We start from the raw sequence: 18,812 nt of genomic DNA on the forward strand, positions 1-18,812 counted from the left end.
GGGGGGACAGAGGCATGGAGGGCTCAGGGCACAGGAGTACCCTGAGACCCTCCCATAACCCCCATCCTTGGGGGGACAGCAGGGTGAGTGCCCACGCCCCACAGTGATCCCAGGGCCTGAGGGGCATTGGTCTGAGGGCCTGGGGGCCCCATCCACCCGGCCCTGCCCCCAAGTTTCTGTTCCCACCCTCCATGTACCCATGGCTCCCCACACCCCCTCAGCAGCCCCTGCTGTGCCCCTTTGGACAGGGGTGACACCTGCAGGGGTCCCTGAGGCTGGGGAGGGTTGAGGGGGAGCTCACATCTCTGAGGGGCCTGGGTGGTGGGTGGGCACAGGTGGACACAGACACAGTTGCCACGGATGACACACAGGCCACACAGGTGTCACACACACACATTTATCACACACAGAATCCCACAACAGTATGAGTGGGAAGGGCCCTCTGGTGATGATCCAGCCCAACCCTTGCCCAGGCAGGGTCACCTGGAGCAGGTGATACTCATCCAGGTGGATTGGGATGTCTCCATGTAGGCAGACCCTGCACCCTCCCCAGGCAGCTGTCGCAGGGCTTGGTCCTTCCATGATGGAGGGAAATTCTGCCTCATGCTGAGCTGGGAGTGTTGGAGCTCAGGGCCTGACTCCCTGTCCCCTTGCTGGGCACCACTGGGCTGGGTCTGGCACCATCCTCATACCTTGGGGGGGTCATGGGGATTGGTGGCAGATTTGTGGGCGTTGGTGGGATCCCCCCTCAGGTATTTGTATGGATTAGTGCAGTCCCCTGAGGTGAGAGATTTGTGTGGACACGTGAGCAGCAGTCCAAAGCTCCACATGGACTCAGGAGCTCTGGCAGCAGTCAGGCACAGAGGGGGCATTGCCAGGAGCAGCATGGGACATCGAAATGGCTCCAGGCAGTGCAAGGACCCAGAGCGTGCTGACTGGGCAGGCAGATGGGACGTGGACAAGCAGCAGGTGTGTAGGATGGCACTGCCACCCTCCCGACTCTTGAGCTCACCTCAGGTGGGGATTGTTTTTTTCACTCGTCCAACTTGATTAGAGCCAGCAGTGGTTCACACACTGGCAAAAGCCATTGCTGGCAGGAGCGTGGAGACTCAGAAAGAGCTGCCACGGAGCATGCAGCTGTCCAGGTCTCCACTGCAGGGAGTGTCTGAGCCTACTGTTGCTACTGGAGGACAGTGGAAACAACACTGCATGTGATGTGACCAGATGGAGGATCTTAAAGAGGAGGTGGAGAGGCTGAGGATTATCAGGGAGTGCGAAGGAGAAGTAGACTGGTGGAGTTGCACCCTTCCATCCAGGAGAGAAATGCAGTGCACGAAAGCTCAGCAAGAGTCAGAGTAGCCCTTACCCTGTTGCCATCAGGCAGGAGGAGACCTAAAAGCTGGGGAACGGAAACATGTCCCTACTTGGGGAGGGAATTCCCTCCTGGCTTCCCTTGCCTTTCCAGGTGCCCTTACAGAACAGAGAGGAGGTCCTGGATTTTGAGGGTCAGGTAGATGAGAGTGGAGAAGAAGGTGTTCCTGGTGTGTCTCCCCGATTAGTGCAGTTAATCAGACAGATCACAGCTACAGTTATTTAGAGAGAAGGGTAATTGTAGTCGGTGACTCACTTCTGGGGGGAACTGAGAGAAGGCTGTCTGCCAACCAGACCCATCCCACTGGGCACTCTGCTCCCTCCCTGAGGCCCAGGCAAGGGACATTGCTGAGAGACTCCCTGGACTAATTCAGCCCACTGACTGCTGCCCACTGCTCATTGTCTTGGTCAGCAGGGATGAGGTTGATGAGAAAAGTACCAGGATAACAAAAAAGGACTTAAAAGGCACTGAAGAAGGGACAAGCCTGATTGAAGGTACAAGAGGTGGTAGTCTTGATTCCTTTGGTAGTAGGGATGAATGCCAAAATGAACAGGAAAACCCATGGGATCAAAAAGTGGCTTGAAGACTGGTGCCATTGGTGGAACTTTGGATTTTTTGAACATGAGGGGGGTTGTACGGCACCAGGCTGGAGACAGATGGGGTTCATCTCCCTAGAAGAGGCAAAAGGGTTCCAACCTGTGAATTGGTTGGGCTGATAGAGAGGGCTTTAAACTAGGTTTGAAGGGAAAAAGGGATGAGACCATGCTCACTAGAGATGAAGCTGAGGGTAGCAGGCCAGTGCTGGGGAGAAATTGATAGCCTAGCTGAAGTGCATCTGTGCCAGTGCAGCAGTGTGGGCAGCACAGGAGGAGCCAGAGGCCATTGTGCAGCAGCAAAGCTCTGATGTAGGATGACTCCATGACTGGAATGCTGCAATGGATGGCTCCAAGCTCTTCAGAAGGGACAGGCAGGGAAGGAGAGGTGGTGTGATGACTCTGGGAGTGTTTTGACTGTCACTGAGCTTAGCTGGCAGTGGCGATAAGGTCGACTGGTCATGGGTGAGAATCAAGGGGAAGGCTGGCAAGGCAGATATCCTGGTGGGAGTCTGTTCTACCACCCAACCAGGATGAAGAGGCAGATAAATTATTCTGTGAAGTGCTGGCTGGTTTTGTGGTTGCCAGCCCTTGTTCTTGTGGGAGTCTAACCTTCTGGATGTCAGCTGGAGCAACATGATGGAGAGGAGACAGTCTGGGGGGTTCCTGGAATGTGTGGCAGAGAACTTCTGACTCAGTAGGTGAGGAGCTGATCAAGGGTGGGGCCCCGCCGGACCTGCTGTTTGCAGACTGAGAAGGGCTGCTGGGAGATGTGGTGGTCGGAGTCATCTTGGGCACAGTGACCATGAGATGAAAGAGTTTTCAATCCTTGCTGAAGTAACAAGGTGTGTCAGCAAAACCTCTACACTAGACTGTCAGAGGGTGAATTTCAGCCAGTTTGGGACACTGATTTGGAAAGTCCCTTGGAAAGCAGCCCTTAAAAACAAAAGGTTCCAGAAAGGCTGGGCATACATTAAGAAGGAGACCCGTAAGATGCAGGAGCAGCCTGTTCCTATGTGCCTAAAAATGAGCTGGTGGGGAAGAAGTAATTGTCCCCCTGAACCTGGCATTGGTGAGGCCACTAGTCCTCAGTCCCTCAGTTCAAGAAGGACATTGAGGGGCTAGATTGTGTCCAGGGAAGGGTCTGGAGGGTGAATGCTATGAGGAGCAGCTGAGGGGGCTGGAGAGGCTTAGCCTGGAGAAAAGGAGGCTCAGGGGGACCTTCTCACACTCCAGAACTCCCTGACAGGAGAGTAGAGCCAGAGGAGGTTCAGCTTCCCAGGGAACAAGGGGCAGGACAAGAGGGAGCAGCCTCAAGCTATGCCAGAAGAGGTTCAGGTTGGACGTCAAGAAAATTTTCTTCATGGAAGGGGTGAGTCCCAATCCCTAGAGGTGTCCAAGGAACGACTGAATGTAGCACTCAGTGGTCTGGTTGACAAGGTGGGGACCAGGCACAGGTTGGACTCAGTGGTCTAGGAGGGTTTCTCCAGTGTAATTGATTCTGTGGTTCTGTGTGATTCTGTGATTTGAGATATTTGCATGGATTGATGGAATCCCCTCTCAGCCTTCTCCAGACTAACCAGGCCAAGCTCCTGAAGTCTCTTATCACAGACATGCCCCAGAGTCTGAATCATCTTTGTGGCCTCCTTGACCCTCTCCAGCAGCTCCTTGTCTTTCCTGAGCTGTGGAGCCCAGAACTGAACACAACATTTCAGGTATGGCCTCACCTGGGCAGGGCAGAGGGGCAGGATCCGCCCCCCACCTGCTGGCCACATTCTGTCCAACACCCCTGTGATGTCTCACCCAAAGGGGAAGGAAGAACCTGAGATCACAGATGTGTAGGAAGAATTTAATATCTTTATTAATGACAAGGATGAAGGGATGGAAGGCATCCTCAGCAGGTTGGCAGGTGACACCAAGCTGAGTGGGGCAGGTCTCCCCCTGAGGCACCTGGACAGGCTCAAGTGGTGGCACATGGGAACCTCATGAGGTTTGACAAGAGCAAGTGCAGATGCTGTGCCTGGGGCGACCTTTGGATTCAATCCAGGCTTAGAATGAGCAGATGGAGGAGCCCTGGGAGAAGGACTTGGGAGTGCTGGTGGATGGGGGGGCTGGACATGACCCAGCCCAGAGCCCCCCTGTCCAGGGCTCATCCCATAGCATGGGCAGCACGGATTCTCTTGGATTGTGTTGTGTGAAGGAGATCAGGCGTGCAGACCGCCTTCCATCCAGACAGCAGCAACTGTATTTTCCCCTATAATTTCATAGTGTTATCTTTTTACCCTCAGCCATCCTCCCACAAAATACTTCAAGAAATTACAGAGGAAAAAATGGAAACTTTCATTTCTTGAGGTATTTAATCAAAGTCAGATGCCTTTGTGAAATGGATGTAAAAGGTGACTGTAGGTGAACTAGCAGAGCACTGCTGTTTTACAGCAAGGATCACAACATTTAAAATGTTCTTTCAGGGTGAGAAGGGCATGACAGGCTGAGAGAGTTATGGCTGGTCAGCCATAGAGAACAGGGAGACTTTGCTGCCCCTTCCAGTACTTAAGGGGTCTTAGAAAAAGGCTGGAGGGATACTTTGGACAAGAGCATGTGATACGACACAAGAAAAATGGCCTGGATCCCCAAAGTGTTCAAGGCCAGGCTGGACATTGGGGCTGGGAGCAGCCTAGGACAGTGGAAGGTGTTCCTGCCCATGACAGGGATGGCACTGGATGGTCATTAAAGTCCCTTCCACTCAGAGCATTCCATGTCTCTATGACTTTGCTGCCCCTCCCTGCCATGCCCAGGACACAGAACCGGCTCCTCTGTGACAGCAGCCCTGGCTGGGGGCACTGTGAGCACCACGAAGGCTGTGGGTGCTGTGGTGGTGGCTGCACTGCAGGTGACACCTCGGTTCTGCCTCTGCCACCTGCGCTGGCACCGATGGCTTTGCTGGGGCTGCTCGTGCTGCTGGCCCTGGCCTGGCCCGTGGGGGCCACCTGGGACACCTGCAGGTCAGTGGCCCCAGGCTCTGGGAGAGGGCTCAGGGGACACTCAGGGGGTTCCCTGGCAGCACTGGGGGGACAGATTCCCCTTGGGATTCTCTGTCCCTGCTGTCCCCGAGCAGGGCAGTGATGGCTTTGCGCTTCCAGAGAGACCTGCGGGCTCCAGCCCATGGCTTCTGACCACAGCTCCGTGGCTTCTGCCGAGGACATGTCCCATGCTGTGGGTGGCACCAGTGCCCAGTCAGGGGCCTGGCCCGGCATTGTCAGCATCCAGGCCACGTGGGAGAACGGCACGTGGCACATGTGCACGGGTGTCCTCCTCAGCCCCCAGTGGGTCCTCACGGTCGCACACTGCTTCGCCAGGGCTGGGTAAGAGACAGCAGGGACAGAGATGTCCCCAGAGCACGGGCAGGTGCCCAGGTCACAGCACCCCGTGCCTCTTCCCTGTCTGGGAATTGCTGGGCTGCAGCAGCCCGTGGCTCTGCTCCCTGTCACCCCTCTCTCCATCTGCTCCCCAGGGATGTCTCCACCTGGGAGGTTGTGATTGGGGCCACAGATCTGACTCAGCTGGGCCCCGAGGCCGCGGTCAGACACATCCAGAGGCTCCTGGTGCACCAGCACTACGTGCCTGCCACAGCCAGGAACGACATCGCCCTGCTGGAGCTGGACCAGCCCGTGGAGTGCAGCGACTACATCCAGCTGGGCTGTGTGCCCGATGCCTCGCTCAGGGTCTCAGAGCTGAAATCCTGCTACATCGCCGGCTGGAACCTTGCCAGAGGTGAGTTCTGAACAGGATGTGTGCTCTGATGGGAGCTGGGCACCCTGGGGAGACGGGCTGGGCACCCTGAGGACACGGGCTGGGCACCCCGGGGACACGGGCTGGGCACCCTGGGGACATGGGCTGGGCACCCTGGGGACACGGGCTGGGCACCCCGGGGACACGGGCTGGGAACCCTGGGGACACGGGCTGGGCACAGACAGAGCCCAGCTCTGGATGTCAGCACAGCCCAGCTCGGAGCAGCCCGGGCTGGGGGAAGTCCGCCAAGTCCCCGCCAAGACGGGGCATGGAATGGGATGAGCTGTGAGGTCCCTTCATACCCAAACAGTTCCTGCTGGCCCCGGGAAGCCTCTGGGGAGATGGGTCTGGCCGCTTCCCCAGAGCCAACAGCAGGGACACAGCTGGACAACATCACTCTGAAGACAAAGCCAGGACCAGGGAAGGGGAGGGGATGGGTACGGAGGTGCTGGGGGTTCATTCCCCTCTGTGCCCACAGCTCAGAGAACAGGCATGGCGCTTCAGGAGTCCAAGGTCCACCTCATGGACACGGAGGTCTGCAACAGCAGCCCGTGGTATGCAGGGGCTGTTCATGCTGACAACCTGTGTGCTGGGTACCCACACGGTGGCATCGACACCTGCCAGGTAGGAGCCCCCAAACATGGCCCAGCCTGTCCCGTGTCCACCCCTCCCTTCCCACCCACAGGTCCCTGTCCTATGTCCCCTTGTCCCCAAGGCCTGGTCCTGCCCACAAAGCCCATGCAGTGCCCCCAGCAGACTCAAAGGGTGGCTGTGACCCCACAACATCTGTCCTCTGTACGTCTGGGACCCATGGGAGAGACGGGGGAGCCCCCGAGTGCTCCCAGCCAAGGGCTGGAGGCTCCAGATCCTGAGCAGAACCTGCGTGAGAGGAGCCAGCCCTGGGGCTGGGAGAGAGGAGCCAGCCCTGGGGCTGGGTGAGAGGAGCCAGCCCTGGGGAGGGGAGAGAGGAGCCAGCCCTGGGCTGGGAGAGAGGAGCCAGCCCTGGGGCTGGGTGAGAGGAGCCAGGCCCGGGGCTGGGAGAGAGGAGCCAGCCCTGGGCTGGGAGAGAGGAGCCAGCCCTGGGCTGGGAGAGAGGAGCCAGCCCTGTGGAGGGGAGAGAGGAGCCAGCCCTGGGCTGGGAGAGAGGAGCCAGCCCTGGGGCTGGGAGAGAGGAGCCAGCCCTGGGGCTGGGAGAGAGGAGCCAGGCCCGGGGCTGGGAGAGAGGAGCCAGCCCTGGGGCTGGGAGAGAGGAGCCAGCCCTGGGGCTGGGAGAGAGGAGCCAGGCCCGGGGAGGGGAGAGAGGAGCCAGGCCCGGGGAGGGGAGAGAGGAGCCAGCCCGGGGCTGGGAGAGAGGAGCCAGGCCCGGGGCTGGGAGAGAGGAGCCAGCCCTGGGGAGGGGAGAGAGGAGCCAGGCCCGGGGCTGGGAGAGAGGAGCCAGCCCTGAGGCTGGGAGAGAGGAGCCAGCCCTGGGGAGGGGAGAGAGGAGCCAGCCCTGAGGCTGGCAGCAGCCCCCCACAGCCACTGAGCCCTCTCTCCTGGCACAGGGGGACAGCGGGAGTCCCCTCGTCTGCAAGGACAACACAGCTGACTACTTCTGGCTCGTGGGCATGAACAGCTGGGGAAGAGGCTGTGACAGAGCCAGGCACCCCGGGATCTACACCTCCACTCAACACTTCTACAACTGGATCCTGCTCCAGACGGGCCTGAGCTCAGCAGAAAGAGCTGGTCCAGCACCAGAGTCAGACATCACCTCAGTCCCTGAGCAGCGCGTGAAGCCAGAGGAGCCAGAGGAAGACATCAACTTGACCCCTGAGTACAGCCAGAGACCAGCGGTGACATCCTCAGGCACATCACTGCCTGTGGCATTCCCACACCAGATCCTGGTGCAATTCTGGAATCTGCTGCAGGAGTTCCTGCAGTTTCTGAACGACAAAAAAGCTTGAGCAGCAGGGGGATGAGCAGGATCCAAGGCTACAGTGGACCACGGCATTTCCTACTGAGCCAAAGGTAGCCTTGGAGCCAGAGGCTTCTCTGTCCTGCCCATGCTGCTCTGCTGCAGCCACAGCAATGCTGCCGTGACTGAGGTGTTGAAGTAAAGTTTCTGTGTTCACCATTAACCGTGCTTACAGCTCTGCTCAGTGCACCCGCAGGGTCCCTGCTGTCTGTCCATCTGCTGTGCTGTTCACATTCATTCTTCAGCCTGGAGAGGGCTCCAAGGAAACCTCGGTGCCCCTTCCAGTGCCTGAAGCAGGTTATAATAATGGGGGAGAGTGGCTTTTTGCATGGGCAGGTTGTGACAGGACAAGGAGGAATGGTTTAAATCTAGAGGAGGGGAGACTTGGATGAGGTGTCGGGAAGAAGTTTTTACTCATGGGGTGGTGAGGACCTGGCCACAGGCTGCCTAGGGAAGGTGTGGCTGCCCCTGGATCCCTAGAAGTGTCCAAGGCCAGGTTGGATGGGGCTTAGAGCAACCTGAGATAGTGGAAGGCGTCCCTGCCCATGGCAGGGCATGGAATGAGATGACCTTTAAGATCCCTTTCAAACCAAAGCATTCCATGATTCTGTGATTGTCTAAGAATGTGGAATGCAGCATCTTGTGCACACACACGTACAGAGACAAGAGCCACAGCCACATCCAACGATCTGGGACAGAACCAGCCCATGGGTGTGAGCCCACCTGTGTCAGCTCTATGGACCTGGAAGGAGAAACCTGTGCTCAGCAGCCCATGGGATCTGGCTGTTCTGGGGCAGAATGGGGATAGGAGCCCAGGGATGCTGCAGCACAGGTCATGGGTGGACTGAGGCAGCACCAGCTCAGCTGGGAGCAGGCTGGGCTGGACCGTGGCCTTATACCACCTGGGACCTGCCTCCTTTCAGCAGCAGTGCAGGGAGGATGCCATCTCATAGCTTAGTAAAAAATATCCTTTAGTGTTTGGTTTCTTCAGCAGGTACCACTACAGCATCTGGGCAGGATCCTTCCTGCAAGTCCAAGAGAGCCCACTTCTCCTAGCCAGCTCTGTCCTGAAGGAGCAGTAGGATTGAGTGACCATCCCTGTGGAATCACTTGGATTCTCCCATCCCTCTCCTAAGCGAAATGTGCAGCAGTGAGGGCTGAGCCAATGAAGATCCTGCCCAGGTAGACTCCCACAAGAAGGGAAGAGGCCCAGCTGCCCTTCACCACAGCTCCAGGGCACGAGAAACATCACTGTCCTCTGTGCAGGCTCCAGAAGTCCAGAGCCAAGGGAAAACCAGCCTACGAGTCCAGGCCTAGGCAGATGAGGGCTCCTCTTCAGTGCAGCTCTTCCCTTTATCCAACAAATCCTTGCTTGTCTTCGGCAGGTCAAAGCTCTGGAAAGGAGCAGGACAAGAAACTGCTGAGAAATGGCAGAGACTGCAACAACTGTAACTGCTGCGGCTCTTTTAGACTCCGCCTAGGGCAGTGAGAGCTCTTGTGATGGTTCCCACTTCCCTCCTCCCAGCCCAGACATGAGCAGCACACAAAGCCTCCAGGATCACCAGCAGAGGCAACGCTTTCCCTCGTTTGCCACAGTGGAAAAAGGGCAGAACTGCTCATCTGACAGGACTCACCACAGAGCAGGGACAGAGCCTTCCCTACCTCCAGCTCCCGCAGGACCTCGTCCATGAAGTCTCCCGAGTGCTGCTTGTAAGCCACGGCCAGTCTGATGGCGTCATTGAACAGCTGGTGGGAAGGACAAGGCCCATCACTCACAGGATGGGGCACATGGGCACTGGGTTTCTGTAGCAGATGGACACTGTTCCCACATCCCAAGGGAAAAAAAACCCCTGTGCAGCTCTCCATAGCCACCAGTGTCTCACATGGACCATTTCCTACTCTCTGTGCCCACAGCAGCCCGTGTCCCTGGGCTGCCAAGGGCCTCATGGACACCAAGTACAGCAGTCAAATGCCCATCTCACCTTCACAACGTTGGTGCCATCAGCAGCAGACACAAAGTAAAAGGGCAAACTGAACTTCCGGGCAAAATTGAAGCTTTTCTGGGTCACCTTCATATCCGCTGAGGCAGACAAAGAAGACATGGTCAGTCAGACCTGGCAGGAGGTCCAGAAGGTGTGTGTCTTCTGTGTGACACGTCAGCCCCTGCTGACCCAGACAAGCCACAGCCCAGTGACAGCAATCACTAAGGACTGGCTGGCATTCCCCATGGAAGGGAATGCTCCAGCCTCCAGCAGAGCCAGGTGAACAGTTTGAGCAGGTACATTGAGACACTTCAGCACAGAGGAGTCTGTGTAGACTGAAGGAGCAGCAAGCACCAAAGCCATCCCTGACCGATCCAGGGAAGCCACAGCTTTTGCCTCCTTTTCCTGCCATTTTTGACCAGGTGCCACTCCAATAACTTTTGGATTCTTGATGGATAGAATAGGCAGTGTGGTAAGCACAGAATTGGAAGAACAACACTTGAATAAAACTGAAATGGATCAAATTTGCACTTTTAATTGCTGGTGATACAGGACAAGCACCTGTAGCACAAGCAGCTGAGGTCAGCACAGGACCCAGCCCCGGGGGACTGAGGAAATCCTCTGGACCCAACAGACAAGAGACATTCGTTCTCAGGACAAGAGCAAATCCCACCACGACTCTGGCAAGTTGGGAGCAGAAGGTATACTCACCATCAATCTTGTTGGCCACTACAATGCATGGAATCTCTGGGCGGAATTCCCTCAGCTCCTTGTACCAGCTGTTCAGGTTCTTGTAGGTGACCTTCCGCTGCACATCAAACACCTTCCAAAAGAGAACCACCTATCCCAGGGCCAACCCAGCACAGCTCTGACTGACCCAGGACAGCTCTGACCAATCTGTGGGGCCAACCCAGGACAGCTCCGACCAACACAAGGACAGAATTCAGAATGTTCCCAGGAAGAAAAGACAAAGGGAACTGGGTGTTATTAAAAAGAGTGAAAGAGAAAGAGACAGTATCCCCAAGCCCAGCTAGCAGGAAACAACCCCTTGGTGTCCTTTACATTGTCATGGTGTCCTGTACAAGTCCCTGCCACCCACACAGGGAGCTGGCACTGAGAACAGTTTGTGCCAAGCAGGATCAGATGTGGCCTTCTCTGTTCTGACAACTAAACCACCAATGAAAATCACTAGGGCATCCAAGTGGTGAGGAAGAGTGGAAAGTGAGAGCGACAGGACAAACCAAGAGATCTGAACAGGTGAGGAGCCAACAAAACTGGGAACAGGAGCAAACATGAGGACACTAAGAAGACAGCAGATCCAGGGGATAGAGGAAAGTATTACCAGGAGAGACAGACCAGAGCTAACCAGGGGGTTAGCTACATCTTAGGGGGTCCATCTACAGGGGGTTTATCTGGTGAGAGAAGAAAAAACAATCTAGGAGAGAAACAAGGAACACATGGCAGTGTAGCCATAAAAGTAACACAAAGGCCAAGTGTCACTGAGACCATCCTGAGTCCAAATCCCCCAGCTGAGACCCCCTCACCATGATGCAGGCATGGGCCTGGTGGTAGTAGGAGGCGTGCATGCTCCGGAACCGTTCCTGGCCGGCTGTGTCCCAGAAGTCTGCAATGCAAGAACAGCTCAGAATGACACAACTCACCGAGCTCTGTTTTCTTACAACTTACACCCAGGAGGCAGAGCCAGCCCACCTGCTCAGGGACACAGGAGTGTTAAGAAATTGTGTTTGGCTGTGGGCTGTGCTGGCACTGACCCAACAAAGCAGAAGCCACCAGTGACATCAGTTGTATGGGACAGCAGGACCAAGACAGGAAGAAGGGCAAACAGCAGTAGCAATGTCTGGCACTCTGTCACTAGGGATGACAACAGGAAACTACCTAAAACTCTAAAAACTGCTGGACACTGCTGATTTCTGACCCAGTAATAGTCAGCCGGGGCCCTGCCATGGGAAATGCTCCAGCTCCTCTCACAGACATCTGACTCCACTCTCCCAGGGGCAGGACTCACTCTGAAATGCTGAAGGTAAGGCAGCCAGAGGCAAAGAAGGTCCCAGTCCATGAAGTTTTGTGTACACTAGATATCATGGGGCAAACCTAGACACCACCATGCCTTTTGCTGTTAGTGCAGCTCAGGTGGAGATCCTCCACCTCTCACTGGGTTTGTAGGCTCACATCTGAGTCTGGTTTGCTGTATAAATTGGCACAGCTTCAGTTAAGCACCTCAGTGTAGTCACACCTCTTGTCAGCTGGACCCAAGTGTGGCGCAGTACCCAAAGCCAGATGAGCCAGTTTCCTTAGGGATTCTTTTGCACTGATACTGTGTCTGACTGGACTGTGTCTCACTGCTGGACAGTGACTTCCTTAAACTGCCCAAAATACATCAGACCATATTTGCATTCACTGTCCATGTCACAACGAAGATGTTGAGCAGTGTCAGCTCCAGCCCTAACCCCGAGGGACTCCACTTGTCCAGGTCTCCACAAGAACAATGAGCCATGACTAGTGACTCCATGCGGTCATCCAGACCATTCTTTATCCTCCGACTGTCCACCCATCCATTCAATCCCTATCTCTCCAGCTCAGAGCCCAGGACATCGTAGGGACAGTGCCGTACACTTTGCCAATCCCAGGGGGATGATGGCAATCACTTTGCCCCATCCACCTATGCTGCAGCCGCGGCACAGAAGGGCACCAGATTTGTCACGATGTTGTCGTCTATCAAAACACCTACCCAAGACCCAGACCGAGGGGATCTCCACTTCCCAGCTGTTCCCTCTGCCATGGCACCGCCTATGGCCGGGAACATCCCGTACCTCCCGGGCTGGCCCCACTCACCCACGCGGATCTCCTGCCCGCCCACCCGGGCGCGGTGCTGGTACAGCGTCAGGGCGAACGTGGACACCTGCTGGGGGCGGCTGCGGCGCGTTAAGGAGCTCACGGAGGCGCAGACCCCGCTCCGCCGCGACCACCGGGCCAGGCCGGCACCGCCTCCCGTCGTGCCCGCACCGCTCCCCCGCTTCCCCGTTCTCAAGGATACAAGCCATCGAGCAGGAACCGCTCCAGCAGCCTGCGGAGAGAGCACGGGCCGCCGTCAGCCCGCGGCGCCGCCGCTGCCCCGCCCGAACCCGCGGGATCCCCGCCCGAACCCGCAGGACCCCCGAGCCCCACGCACTTGGACTTGCCCACGGCGCTGTCGCCCAGGCAGATGATCTTCACCATCTCCTCAGCGCCGGCCGCGGCCTCATCCCGCGCCACATCCGGGCCTTCCTCCCGGGCCGCGTCCCGGCTCTGCTCCTCCGCCGCCGTCGCCATGGCAGCGCCTGCGCGTCCCGGCTGCCGCGCGACGCGGCCCGGCCCCGCCCCATCCCGGCCCCGCCCCATCCCGGCCCCGCCCCATCCCGGCCCCGCCCCATCCCGGCCCCGCCCCATCCCGGCCCCGCCCCATCCCGGCCCCGCCCCATCCCGGCCCCGCCCCTGCGCTCCCCGCGGCCATGGCGGCCGTGGCGGCCCCGCGGGGCGGAGCGCGGCGGCTGCAGCTGACCCTGGCGCTGCTCAAGCCGGACGCCGTCGCCCATCCGCTCGTGCGCGAGGTGAGGCCGGGCCAGACCGCACCGGACCGGGCACGGCACGGCACGGCACAGCACAGCCGGCCTCGCCACGGTCCGCCATTCTAGCGCCGCCTCTTCCCGCAGGCCGTGCACGCCGCCATCCTCCGGCACCGGTTCCTCATTGTCCGCGCCAAGGAGCTGCGGTGCGGCCCGGAGCAGAGCCGCCGCTTCTACCGGGAGCACGCAGGTACGAGCGAGCCTCAGGGGCTGCCGGAGCGGGATGCTGACCCGGCTCGGTGCTCCCGGGCCGGTGCCGACTCGGTCCGTGTCTCTCCGCAGGGCGTTTCTTCTACCAGCGGCTGGTGGAGTTCATGGCCAGGTCCGTGCCGCGGGTGTGCGGGGCGTTGCGGGTGACCCGTGTGTGAGGGGCTCGCTGGGCTGTGCGGGGGGGAGTGCCGGGATCCTAGCCTGCTGTGACAGCGCTGGTACCGCGTGGGTGGCACCCCCCGAAGGTGGCGGAGTGGGTCACCAGTGTCACCGCCGTGGGCTCGATGCTGTGGGAGGGCTGTGCCCGTCCCCATGGCCTGGCAGGGCACGCCAGGGCCCGGCGTGGCAGCCCACGGCAGCTGTACTGTGCAGGTTTGTAAGGACGAATAAATAACTTATTTGTAACGAACTCTTTATAAACTTTTCTCCTGCTCTTCTTGGGCCCTTGCCGCAGTGGCCCCATGTGGGCTTATATCCTGGCCCATGAGAACGCTGTCCCTCTCTGGAGATCCCTGATGGGACCCACTAAAGTGTTCCGAGCCCGACACAGTGACCCGGACTCCATCCGAGGTGCCTACGGTCTCACAGACACTAGGAACACAACCCATGGCTCAGGTAGGCCTGGCATTCTTGGATGGTTCTTTGTCTGCCTTTGCTTTAGCTTGAGGGCTCCAAGTGAACAATTATTTCCCTTCTGCAGACCCTATGCACACCTGGCCAGGTGCAGCCTAGCCAGGTGCCTTTGGAGTCCAGCATGTGTTTGTGGTGGCAAACTGACCTCTCTCTTTCTCATTGCCTTTCCCTGTCTTTTGACAGACTCGCCTGCCTCAGCCAGCAGAGAAATTGCCTTTTTCTTCCCCGAGTTTGATGAGCAGCGCTGGTACGAGCAGGACGAGCCCCATCTGCGGCGTGGGCAGCTGTACTACAGCGCCGAGGAGCGTGTGCACCGCGTGCTCGGGCCACAGCAGGCAGAGGTGACCTGAGCTACCCCCGGCAGGGCCCGGTGTGCTGGCCCAGAAGCATCTGTGGGCACTCTTGGGGCGCCAGATACAGAGCTGTGCTGTGTTTCAGGAAGCGGGGGAGAGGGAAAGCCTTGTGCACGCTGTGCTGCCCGAGATGAGGTTGTGCCACCTGCAATCAGATTATTGGTGGGGTGCTGTAGGAAGAATTCCCCCAGCAGTGCTTATGCTGATAGTCTGGCCATGCAGCTCACTGGCCCCCTGAGCTTGTTTGGGTGTGAACAGGACAGGTGAATTGCCAAGGGCCAGGTGAAGGATGAGTTAGTTGCTTGTTCCAGATGGGATTGGCCTGGGTTTGCTGATAGGAAGCCTCAGGTTCTCCCTGCTGGCGGTTCCCACAGTGCCTTAGGGAGAAAAGAAGGAAAAAGAGCATGAAGAAAGGCATCAGCAGGGGAAGATGAACTGTCCTGTCCTTGCTCACTTGCAGCTGGGCTGGGAAATGAGGAGCTTTGTCAGTAGCTCTTCATGTGAGATCGCCTGGAGCCCTCAGTGCCCATGGCCTGAGTTCCCCGTCCTTGGGAAATGGGACGGACAAGGCCATTGAATTACCCGGATATGTAATGGAATGATGATAGGGTGGTGCAGGAGGGTTTAGTTGGGAGGTACAGAGCCAGGTCCTGGCAGGCTGATTATGCTCTCTGTGCCATGTCAGATGTGTTCCTGGACGGGATTTCAGTTCATTTGTGCTGTCTCCCTACAGGCTCCTTACAGCGCTGCCATTTCAGTTGCAGTGCCTTGTACTGAGGGAATTTCCTTTGAGCAGTCCCAAACGCTTAGGCTGGGGAAGGTGTGCTGTGCTGTGCTGTGCTCGGGGCAGGAAAGCTGAGCTGAGATGTGCCAGTGCCCTGGTACATCACAGAGCCAAGGCAGGGACTCTCCAGGTGCTTCCAGAACTCCATGAGGTGTTGGGTGGTGATGATAATGCTCTGTGGTGAGAGCACTGCCCAGAGCTGCCATGGTTAAACTCATCTGTGTTCGTGTTCCCTCCTCCTCCTGCCTGGGATCAAATGGTCGCTGTTCTGTTCCAGGTACAGATCCAGGGTTCTGCAGGACATCACTGCTGTCCCTGTCCTCAGCAGTGTCCAGAGTGGATCAGCTCAGGATCCCGTGTGTCTTCACACAGGTCTGAGAGCTGCTGTCCCCAGTGCTGTTGATACTTCATTGATATTTTGTCGGTTGTTTTATTGATTCCTGGAGGTTTTGCTCAGATACGTGTGTTTTTCTTGTAACTATTAAACTTAACTATTTTTCACCTTTCTTCTTTTATGTTGCCCTTTCCTTTCTGGATATTCCTTGGGAATATCATTAACTGGTAATTCCTGGCTCACACGACATTTTTGAAGTTTTGGTGTTTTTCCTACCCGCTTGCAATGGTTACATTTGGGAAAGGGCCCTTCTGAACATTGCCAGAGAACTCTCCCCGCAGGGTTGTCACAGAATGACACCACCTCACAGTCACCTCGGTTCAGGTACCTGGTGGGTGTCTCCTGACATTGCCCTGGACCTGAGGCTGTACCTGAGCACAGGTGCTCAGACTGGGCAGCCCATTGCCCCAGACAGAGAATTTATTGTGCGAATCTAAAGCTGTCCACCAAACTCTATCAGAGACCTGAGGTTGAAACACTTGGTGTTTGATGCAGAGACAGTGTCAAAACTGATTTTTGGTCTCCAAGTCTTTTGGAGTGTCGCAAGTAACTCTGCTTTGAGGGCTCTTATCAAAGTGGGTTTGTTTTGTTTTTGTTTGGTTTTTTTCCATTTTCCCTTCCTTGTAAATATGCAGTAAGTGATTTTTTGTTTTTCCAGTGGTGCTTGTCCCATCCCTGGCAGTTTCCTGGGCTGAGCTGGATGGGCCTAGATCAGGCTGGTGTAGTGGGTGACATCCCTGTTCATGGCAAGGGCATGGAGCTGGGTGAGCTTTATGGCCATTCCATGCTGATGGGCGTGTGTTACAGCAATAAATGAGTCTCCCAATCAAACTGAGACAGTGTGGCACCTCAGTACAGCTGTGAAGGGCAGTTTGGGATCCCTGGCTTTTCCTAGAAGCTGCAGGTCCCTGTGGGGTGGGTCTGCAGGGGAGCACAGGTCTGTGCACAGGGCTGGTCACTGCTGTGTGTCTGCAGCAGGTTCTGCCCCAGGTGCTGCTGCAAAACGTCCAGCCCAGGCAGCTGCAGACACCTCGAGTGTGGAACAGGGCCAGAGCCTCTCACAGGGACTGGTGAGCTTTGGGCCTGAACTTGACCTGCTCTTGGAAGAATTGAGCAGGTTTGTGCCAGCACTGGAGGGGACGACACAGCTTGGCCTGTGAAGAAGGAAAGCAAAGACTTCAGAGGGAGATCAGTGCTGATCCCAGCCCAGGCCTGGCCTCAGTCCCTGCCATCACGGGCAGAACCCTCTCAGCTTGAGGAATTTCACTTGATTTATTGCTGTAACACAGATTTTTAGTTACTGATTCAGATAACAAGGAAAAGCCAAGATAATGATTAAAGAAACATCTGGGGAAACACCTTTCCTCTATTTTCCCAGGTTCAGCATCTTTTCTCCCCTCTTTCCCTGCAGGTTCTGCCCAGTCTCTCCCAGTCTCTGGGGAAGATGACACAGCACAGGGGGCTGGGCTGAGCTTTGCTTTTCTGCTTATTTCTTCTTCTCTCTTTCCTGTTCACTCACTCATGGCACACCCCAGGTGTGTACCTGCTCTGCCATGGTCCTGATTCCCAGCTGCCCAGCCTTTCCCTCACATCTGTGATGAAGAGTCAGGGGCCCTTTCAGGAGCCTCCAGCAGGCACAGAGGACACGAGCTGTCACAGAATCACAGGACACAGTTTGAGCCAGGCCAGAGCAGAAGCTGTGAGGGAGGGCACAGCTCCCAGGGACAGACACACCTGTGCCCAAAAGGGACACACAGACCATGTTCATGTTTCTCTGGTCCATGTTGCAAACATGGCTTATCCTAAAAATGGAAACCTTTCCTTGGAAAAAACACAAATGTGGCTTTCCCATTGCTCTTTTCCCTGACCAGGATGAGATCCAGGGCCACAGCAACTGACAAAGGTCCCACAGCTCACATCCCTTCTGCCTTACCTGGGCTAGATTTGGTATTTCTGCTCTGGGGGTTGCTCCACAGGGAACAGGACACACTCCTGCAGACTCGCTGGCTGACAGGTGGGGCAGCCCAGATAGAGGACACCTTATATTTCACTATGCCCTTAAACCATCCCACCTTTCCCACCTGGAAGGGGATGGGAATCAAAATCATCTTGGGCATAAGACAAAACTTTCCCTCTGGCACTGCCAGTTTGCTCCCTGATATTTCTCTGGATGTGGATGTAGCAAGCTGAGGCAAATGAAGCTGATAACATGGGAAAGGCTGAAGCAGAGAGAGGCTGCCGTGATTTGACACTGGGCAAACACCAGGCACCCACAAAAGTCACTCACCCACCCTCCTCTGGCACAGCTGGGCAGAGGAAGGAAACAAATGACAAGAAGGGTTCATAAGTTGAGATAAAGACTGTGAGGAAACACTTCACACCATGGTCTCACCGTGGCCTGCAAAGGAATCTCAGCTCTGGCACCTGGAGTACCTCCTGCCTCCCCTTCTCCACTGACCCTGGTGTCTCCATGTTGTTTCCCTCACATATTCTCCTCCTCTTCCCTGGCTAGAAAAAAACCAACCCTGTGCCCACTTTGTTTTGATTTTCTTCTTAAATATGTGATTCACAGAGGCAAGAGGTTGATGTGTTAGTTTTGCATGGCCTGGTTTTTGGTAGCAGGAGGGCCACAGAGGTAGCTCCAGTGAGAAGCTGCTGGAAGCTTCCACCATGTCCAGCAGAGCCAGTCCCTGATGGCTCTGAGGACGGACAGGCTGCTGGCCAAGTCTGGGCCAGTTAGAGGTGATGGTAACAGCTCTGTGATAACAGATTTCAGAACAAAGTCAAAACAAAGGGAGGAGCAATTAAAATACCAGCTAGAGAAGAGGAGGAGGTGAGAACATGTGAGGGAAGCAACGTGGAGACATCAAGGTCAGTGAAGAAGGAGGGGCAGGAGCTGCTCCAGGCACCGAGCTGAGATTCCTCTGCAGGCCCTGGTGAGACCATGGGGAAGCAGCTGTGCCCCTGCAGCCACGGGGATCCATGGGGGCTGCAGAGATCTATGGGGATGGAGAGATCCACCCACAGCCCACGGGGATCCAGGGGGATGCAGAGATCTATGGGGATGGAGAGATCCACCCAGAGCCCACGGGGATCCAGGGGGATGCAGAGATGTGAGCAGGTGG

General features: G+C 56.7%; 3 protein-coding genes across 4 annotated transcripts; 2 read left to right on the plus strand and 1 right to left on the minus strand.

Annotated features, from left to right (window-relative positions):
* The first annotated feature begins 4,352 nt into the window (after window positions 1-4,352).
* Window positions 4,353-7,871, plus strand: LOC106861997 (acrosin-like). The gene is made up of 4 exons (XM_088166100.1): window positions 4,353-5,327; window positions 5,477-5,736; window positions 6,233-6,378; window positions 7,299-7,871. Exons 1-4 carry the CDS (start codon window positions 5,128-5,130, stop codon window positions 7,695-7,697), a joined length of 1,005 nt encoding a protein of 334 aa, XP_088022226.1. The 5' UTR covers window positions 4,353-5,127; the 3' UTR covers window positions 7,698-7,871.
* A 787-nt stretch (window positions 7,872-8,658) lies between these two features.
* On the minus strand, window positions 8,659-13,070 carry LOC106862037 (RAB, member of RAS oncogene family like 2A). Its single transcript, XM_014890801.2, has 8 exons — window positions 12,881-13,070; window positions 12,746-12,775; window positions 12,544-12,623; window positions 11,235-11,314; window positions 10,402-10,513; window positions 9,691-9,788; window positions 9,371-9,454; window positions 8,659-9,102 (listed from the first exon to the last, which is right to left on the minus strand). The coding sequence occupies exons 1-8, from the start codon at window positions 13,018-13,020 to the stop codon at window positions 9,022-9,024; spliced, it is 705 nt and encodes a 234-aa protein (XP_014746287.2). The 5' UTR covers window positions 13,021-13,070; the 3' UTR covers window positions 8,659-9,021.
* An 87-nt stretch (window positions 13,071-13,157) lies between these two features.
* On the plus strand, window positions 13,158-15,799 carry NME6 (NME/NM23 nucleoside diphosphate kinase 6). 2 transcript variants are annotated; one of them, XM_088166102.1, is made up of 6 exons: window positions 13,158-13,298; window positions 13,401-13,503; window positions 13,596-13,635; window positions 13,978-14,138; window positions 14,340-14,497; window positions 15,571-15,799. In XM_088166102.1, the coding sequence occupies exons 1-6, from the start codon at window positions 13,200-13,202 to the stop codon at window positions 15,694-15,696; spliced, it is 687 nt and encodes a 228-aa protein (XP_088022228.1). In that variant the 5' UTR covers window positions 13,158-13,199; the 3' UTR covers window positions 15,697-15,799. The 2 variants fall into 2 exon arrangements, with proteins under 2 accessions (XP_088022228.1, XP_014746289.1); XM_014890803.2 differs by lacking the exon at window positions 15,571-15,799 and having other exon boundaries at window positions 14,340-14,506.
* Window positions 15,800-18,812: the final 3,013 nt, after the last annotated feature.

Source organism: Sturnus vulgaris, chromosome 5 (assembly GCF_052056855.1).
Source record: "Sturnus vulgaris isolate bStuVul1 chromosome 5, bStuVul1.hap1, whole genome shotgun sequence".
Taxonomy (NCBI): Eukaryota; Metazoa; Chordata; class Aves; order Passeriformes; family Sturnidae; genus Sturnus; species Sturnus vulgaris.

What these genes read in the sequence shown, in the direction of transcription:
- LOC106861997 (XM_088166100.1), top strand. Translation starts at nt 5,128, where the DNA reads ATGGCTTCTGACCACAGCTCCGTGGCTTCTGCCGAGGACATGTCCCAT. An exon ending in CACTGCTTCGCCAGGGCTGG is followed by an intron (nt 5,328 to 5,476) that starts GTAAGAGACAGC and finishes TCTGCTCCCCAG; the next exon opens with GGATGTCTCCACCTGGGAGG. An exon ending in CGGCTGGAACCTTGCCAGAG is followed by an intron (nt 5,737 to 6,232) that starts GTGAGTTCTGAA and finishes CTGTGCCCACAG; the next exon opens with CTCAGAGAACAGGCATGGCG.
- LOC106862037 (XM_014890801.2), bottom strand. Translation starts at nt 13,020, where the DNA reads ATGGCGACGGCGGCGGAGGAGCAGAGCCGGGACGCGGCCCGGGAGGAA. An exon ending in AGGCCCATGCCTGCATCATG is followed by an intron (nt 10,514 to 11,234) that starts GTGAGGGGGTCT and finishes CTCTTTTGGAAG; the next exon opens with GTGTTTGATGTGCAGCGGAA. An exon ending in AGGTCCTGCGGGAGCTGGAG is followed by an intron (nt 9,103 to 9,370) that starts GTAGGGAAGGCT and finishes GCTCCTTTCCAG; the next exon opens with AGCTTTGACCTGCCGAAGAC.
- NME6 (XM_088166102.1), top strand. Translation starts at nt 13,200, where the DNA reads ATGGCGGCCGTGGCGGCCCCGCGGGGCGGAGCGCGGCGGCTGCAGCTG. An exon ending in CTGGTGGAGTTCATGGCCAG is followed by an intron (nt 13,636 to 13,977) that starts GTCCGTGCCGCG and finishes CCCTTGCCGCAG; the next exon opens with TGGCCCCATGTGGGCTTATA. An exon ending in GAACACAACCCATGGCTCAG is followed by an intron (nt 14,139 to 14,339) that starts GTAGGCCTGGCA and finishes GTCTTTTGACAG; the next exon opens with ACTCGCCTGCCTCAGCCAGC.